Genomic DNA, 6960 nt, shown 5'->3' on the forward strand with positions numbered 1-6960 from the left:
AAGTTGATAAATATATCTTAGCTATTCTTATTGGACTAAAATGAAAAGAGTATCCATCGTATTTCCGTTAATTCATTTGTTTTGAATTGTCCAAAATATTCTGGTATTATATGACACTCACCCGAATAAAAGCTAGCATGCAGAAGTTAGTTTCTAACGTGTAAAAATTAATTGTTATCGTCTTTAGATGTAGCAGCTATTTACCAAAATTTTACCATAGTAATTATATATCATTTTAATTTTATTTTTTTAAGTGATAATTTAATTAAAATAATATTTCAATTAATAAAATGATATAGGATTCCATGATATTCATTACATCTTAAATAAATATTATTTAATCATAATCTATCTTAAATAAATATTATTTAATCATAATTTATGTAAAAGATAACATGTAATTTCTCCACGATCAAATAATTGAAAAGTATTTTGGACAATTAACATTAAATGCACGTCCATTTGACTTTAATTGAAAATAGAATTTTACAAATAACAGCACCTTTAAACTTTTATCCATTCTGATTTCCATTTTTGTTTAATAAGAATTAGTTAAGTAATATGTTTGTCAGCGAAATTGATCATCCTAAATTAGTAAAGATGATCAAAATCATTCTTTTTAGAGTTTTAAAATTCGACGAATTATATTAAGGCGTTTGGCATATTTTTTATTAAAAAAATTATAAAATATAATTTAAAGTAATTTTGATGAATTAAAAATTAAATATCTATTTATTAGAGTAAAGTGTATATTGCTGCCCAATACCGTAGGTCCCAATGGAATATTTTACCCTCACATAATAATCTTTTGCATGGGAAAAGTTAAACATTGAATGAGATATTTTATATCTATTCAGAATTAACTCGAAAATCTATTCGAATAAATACTCAGATGAAATCATGCCAACTTAGAGACAAGATATTTATTTATTGATGGCAAAAAAAAGTTAAAATTGTCACCCCAATAATCTCTTCAGGATGGCCTCCATGGTCTAAAAAGAAGATAAATTATGAAAATTTCGCTCAGCAGCAGCAGCAGAGCAGAGTTACGACAGCCAACGGATATTTAGCATCCTTTGGGAATTTACTCAAGCGTATTGGCGGAATAATTCATTAAAATATCCTTAATATTTCAACCGAGTCCAGATTATGTCCCTAAAATTTTTTCGGAGTCATTTGTGTAGGCTCATGTTTTACAAAGTGTCTCAAATCTATCCTCACCATCAACTCTTCTGTTATCTGTAACAGAATCTCTCACGTGACATACGCATGATTATCTTAGTCCAAATTAAAATCCTGTTGCTCGATTATATCAACCCTAATTTCCAAATCATCCAATTCATTAAATCGTTACTCTTGTAATTCTCTCCAAGCCATCAATTTTCATACTTTTCGATTACGGTGGCTTCATGAACGGACACTAGTAAGTGGTTTATTGATGGCCTTTGATGTTTTTTTTTTCATTTGAATCATTTAATACATCACACTTTTGCCTAATTCATTCTTACTTAATTTCTCTAGTAACGTCGACTTTGTGAGCATCGTCGGTATTGAAGATGTCGAGAGCACAAATTGCTAGATTGAAAATTCTTTATCTGTCAACAACTATCATGACCCATTGGCGATACATGAATCACCCAATCACAACTTTTATTTCTACACTTTCCTTGCAATCTCTTCTTATCAACTTTAACGAACCTAGCAAACCTTCCCCATCAGATGCAATGACTTTTAATAACAAACTTAACTTTGAGCTAAAAATCATACCAACTTATAAGTCAGGATTCTCTGCATCCTTGATGAGGAATATAGGAAATGTCTGAGCTTCACAATCATGCTTTACAATCATCATTATTAGAACCCACATTACTCACCAATTCATCAATATCAACACAATTAGCATCGCCTTCTACCTCTTGCAAAAATATTGATATACTTAAAATCAGAAACTTAAAAAATGGTTAATCTAAGAAAATATATATAACAATTTGTGCTAGATGTTTTCAATGTCAACGTTGCCTGTAAAGTCGGTGGCTACAAGAGAAATTCAATAGGAATGAATTAGACGAAAGTGCGATGTATTAAACGAATCAAAAAGAAAAACATCAAAGGACATCAATAAACCACTTACCAACGTTGGTTCACGATGTCATCGTAATTGAAGAGTGAAAATAGATGCTTGGAGAGAATTTCAAAGTTAACAATTCAACGAATTAGATAATTTGGGAATTAGAGTTGATAGAATCGAGCAGTGTGTTTTTAAACTGGGCCAAGCTAAAATGGTTACGCGTATTTTACGCGTGAGATTTAGTTATAGATAACGGAAGAGTTAATACTGAGGATAAATTTAGAATACATTATAAAATAGGAAGGACATAAATGACTTAAAAAAAACTAAGAGACATAGTTAACATTCAAATTGAAATATTAGAGGTATTTTAAGGAATAATCCTCCTCAATCTTGCTGTGAACCAACTGTGCCAGCGGTGAAAAAAAATATATATATGTATTTATGAACCTACTTGATAAAGTAAATGCCTTGTTCTTTCTCACTTTGAATTGGATGCTTCGTTCCTTGCCTTCGCTCAGTTATTCCTCGCTTTGCAGCGATTTATAGAATTCGAGATTGTTGTGGTCTTCCTCCTCGCTCGATTTTGTGCTTGCTCCATTTTGGTTGTAGAGGCAAATTCCTTGTGCCCTGCACTACTCCTGGAAAGTCATGGCGGAGATGCTGTCGGAGGAGCAGGTCGCCGAGTTCAAGGAGGCCTTCAGCCTCTTCGACAAGGATGGAAACGGTTTGTCTTCTCTTCCTGCTACCGAACCCCCAATTGCTCACGAATTAGTACAAAATTAGGGATTTTGACGCTGTTCTGCTCGATTCGTCTGGTTTTTCTTCCCGTCGCCGCCATTGGGCCTTTTGATGATTTTGTTTGACAAGTTCGGCTTTTTGGGCAATTTCGATCTTCGTTTTTCGTGACCGGTACTTTCATAGTGGATTTCGTTGTAGTGATTGATTAGGTCGGGCGCCGCGGCCTCTTCTCTCTACTCTGTCTTTGATGCTCATGTTAGGGAACCGATTGATGCGTCATCCTTTGCTAGGTATAATTCAATAAAAACCTTCATTTTGTTTGACTTAGCCTTTCTCTTTTGGGGGCACGGTCTACTCTTGTTCTTGCCGCATTTTAGTCATAGCCGAGAACGCTTCTTTTTGTGATGTTGCTTGTACTCAATTAACCATCAATCTCCTGCGACATTAGGTTTCTGAATCCCTTCTTTGTTTCGGTAACTGCCTTGAGCAATGCGATTAACTTTCATGTGGAAAATAAAGGGGCTTAATGGTTACTACAGTGCTAAGTGGTCTTTCTTTAGAATTGGTTAAATAGATGATATTTTTTAAATATATAAATCAATATTTTTCATAATGAGCTTTTGAAATATATAATAGGTGTTGTTTCCTAAGAGGGATATGATCTATGCGCATAACAATACTTGTTGTTCTTGTATAATTTATGGCATTTTCTTTTGTTGTTACTTGGATTGAAATAAGTTGATCAATTTTGCTTCTTAACTTGGAGGAAAATAGAGAAGGTATTTAATTACATTTTCCTCTACTTTAGTTCCACCAATTTCGATAACTTTGTGAGAAAGTGATTCTTTCCATTCAATTCCTTCTAAGTAAATGAGGAAAATTACATAAGAGTGATTAAGTTAATGCAATTCATTTCTCTTCACTTCACTTAGCCTATTCCATTTCCCTTCTATCCCCTCCTCCAAAGTAAACACAGCCTTAAAGATTAAGGTTGGTCTATATGGTTATGCATAGATAAATTGAAAAGCAAAATTTGGGGTTAAGTTGTTATCCAATAAATATCGACAGACGATTTGATAGTTTCTATTCTCTATTTTTTTTTTCCCACTCGCAAGTCTAGTAGGATGCATATGGTTTGACACTTGTGCTTAGCTGTGTTTCATAAGTAATTCTTTTAGTGTGAGTACTCGTGAGTTTTTTTTGGGGTACAATGGTCATCAACAATACTTAGCTAAAATTTATAGATATAACACAGTTATCTGTTACCTAACACCAGTTTCTTCTGATTGTATAACATGAAGAGGGGATTTTTCCACTGTTAGTGATGAACCTAGTTTCTTCTGCTTTCAACAGGCAACATCACAACCAGCGAACTTGGGAATGTAATGCGATCATTGGGACAGAATCCTACTGAGGCCGAACTTAAAGAGATGATTAAAGTTGCTGATGTAGATGGCAGTGGAACAATGGATTTTAAGGAGTTTCTTAATATGATGGCACACAAATTGAAGGACGCTGGCTCAGAGGAGGAGCTTAAGGAGGCTTTCCGGGTGTTTGACAAAGATCAAAATGGGTTCATTTCAGCTGCTGAACTTCACCATGTCATGAAAAATATCGGAGAAAAGCTAACTGATGACGAGGTCAATCAGATGATACGTGAGGCTGATACTGATGGTGATGGTCAAATCAACTATCAAGAATTCATCAAAATTATGATGAACAAGTAAGGACATTAACAGTCTTTTTTTTATAGCACATAAGTAGTGTTTGGTTATTAGAGTAGTGTAGCTAGTAAGAATTTCCTTCCATCATTGATGTCCGTTCTTTCTAAATTTCAAGTTAACATGGATTTTATGCTCTTTGTAGCTTGATTTTTTTTTAAATTTTCTGTACTCGGTTTTGAAAAAAGAAATTGCCTAGCGATTGTGTTAGGCTCTCACAGTAGACATCAAATAGTTTCTTAAATTTTATTAGCATGGATCTTAACCACATTTTGTGTAAAGCTAAGTCAGTGTGTGAGAAGTCTTCACCGAGTCACTAACATAATTAGAAGTCGTTTAACAGACATTTTGCCGTCATTATTAATACGCCTTTGCCTTTCGATTCCAAACTTTCCCTTTTGACATTTCTGCAAACTGTACACTATCGGAGCCTTTGTTACCTACCGCCTTTGACTGAATGTGTAGCTATTGTTTAACTTCTCTTTCTTCTTCAGGCCGGTTTCGATATTCACTTGAAATCGAAAGGTGTCTCTTACAGGATCCTATGCCTTAGGCACCATCGATACATTGAACTGCTAATGGATTCCCTTCCATTCGTTCACTTAGTTAAATTGCAATGATGATTTCAGAAAAGACTTTTCAGTTGTAACATTTCCAACTCAATAAAGTTGGATTACTAGGAAAGATGCTTATACCAGTTCTTCCTCTTTGAAACTCACATCTTGCTAATTTCCTGGCTAATTAAGTTTTTCCTTTTGCACTTTGTGGATGATAAATTGGTTAATCAAGCTGTATTTAAGTTCTTGTTCCTTCCCCTTACAATATTTATTTCGTTGTGTTAATCTGCCTTCGATCCTTTATAAAATTTGGTGCTCTTACACTATCAAATTGAACGTATTGCAAACCATACGGACCGCTAGATGTGTATATCAAACACAGGTCAGTCCTCTTCATGGTGTTGCCTTATCCTACGTGTGGACAAAAATGGAACCATGCATTTCAAGCCAACGTGTAATGAACTGATCTATGTTTTGCTAACCTTCATTTGCAAATACACCAATGCACATGGTTAAACCTGTTCTTCATGCTACCATGGTTGAATCTTGAAATGATATCTTCAATGAAATCTGAGGATTTGAACTACTGTGTGAGAACTCTAATTCTGAATGCAATCTGGTCTCCTACAGAAGGGAACAAGGAATCGGAGCAAGCGGAAGTCCCACCAAAAACACTGGCTTTTCTCCGGAACATGACAGCCATCGGGGTAAGTGCGGTAAGTTTTTCTCGAGCTGCAGTATTCTCTGATCTATATGCAGTGGAAGCAGTAGGACACCTCTACTGGTGAGTTTGTTTTAACCTGTGTTTGCATGGCTTGTATCAATGAGTTTGTGGGGTTTGTATGAACGTTAGGCTCACTGTTCAAACCTATCGATCGATTGATTGTTCTATTCCTATTCGGTGTAAAAATAGGCAATTTCTGTTTGGTTCAACTTCTTGTTACTGAATACTAGTACTTGTTGTTTTACCATTTTAAAATTTTTGGCAATTTTTTCTACATTAATAATTATTGATATTATATAAGTAATCATTCTATTAAGTTACTTTGAGCTCTTGACATTTTTTTTCCTATTAAGTTACTAAAATTGCTAGATATGCTTTCATGGGCAGCCTCCCCTGGTTCGCCCATCAGATAAATTTGAAAGTGCAACATCTTTTGACATGGCAACCTATCAGTTCCAATAGTTCGAGCACGATAGGCATAATATTGTCATACATCAAAATCAAATCTTATGTGCCTCTTATTGTTGTAGTAAAAAGATGATTACATTCATTTTAGGCGTCTCTTACAATCTGTTCTCAGGTTATATAAAGGGAGGTAAATCACGGAATCAGGAATCAATTTATAGTCAACTGCTAAGTTGCTAAGAGATAGGAAAAAAAAAATTATGGTAAATATCCATCAGGATTTTACCTCCTATTGTTGCACTGTGCTCAAGAGGGCTGTTAGATAGGCTTTCAACGAAGTAACTCTGTCATCTAAATATCAATTCGGCTGCTAAATAAGCTTTCTACAATGAAAAGAGAGAAATCATGGAATAACTTGTAAGGAATACACTAGAGGTTTTTTAAATAAGAATTTGGACATAATATTTTTGCTCGACCTTTCAGTACTAAGACCATCCAATAGGTCTTATTTAAGGAATATAACAATTTTAAGACCATCTAATAGGCTTCAAAACTTAAATAATAAAAGTATATAAAGACTAATTCCTACAACTACAAGGAACATGGTAGAGGTCTTATTTTGAAAATTTAGGCACGCTCGATGTCTTATTTTGAATTTAAATAAAAAGTATTTGATGAACTCTAAACAAAAGAAAACAAATGATGAACTAACTAAAATTGAATTTAGGGTGACCGGTTTGGTTT

At 34.2% G+C, this 6960-nt stretch overlaps 1 protein-coding gene across 1 annotated transcript; it reads left to right on the top strand.

The window, feature by feature from the left end:
• Positions 1–2504: 2504 nt before the first annotated feature.
• LOC122009992 (calmodulin-like) lies at positions 2505–6066 on the top strand. The gene is made up of 3 exons (XM_042566324.1): positions 2505–2795; positions 4163–4532; positions 5718–6066. The coding sequence occupies exons 1-3, from the start codon at positions 2720–2722 to the stop codon at positions 5833–5835; spliced, it is 564 nt and encodes a 187-aa protein (XP_042422258.1). The 5' UTR covers positions 2505–2719; the 3' UTR covers positions 5836–6066.
• The last annotated feature ends 894 nt before the right edge of the window (positions 6067–6960 follow it).

The sequence above is a fragment of the Zingiber officinale genome, chromosome 8A (assembly GCF_018446385.1).
Source record: "Zingiber officinale cultivar Zhangliang chromosome 8A, Zo_v1.1, whole genome shotgun sequence".
NCBI lineage: Eukaryota > Viridiplantae > Streptophyta > Magnoliopsida > Zingiberales > Zingiberaceae > Zingiber > Zingiber officinale.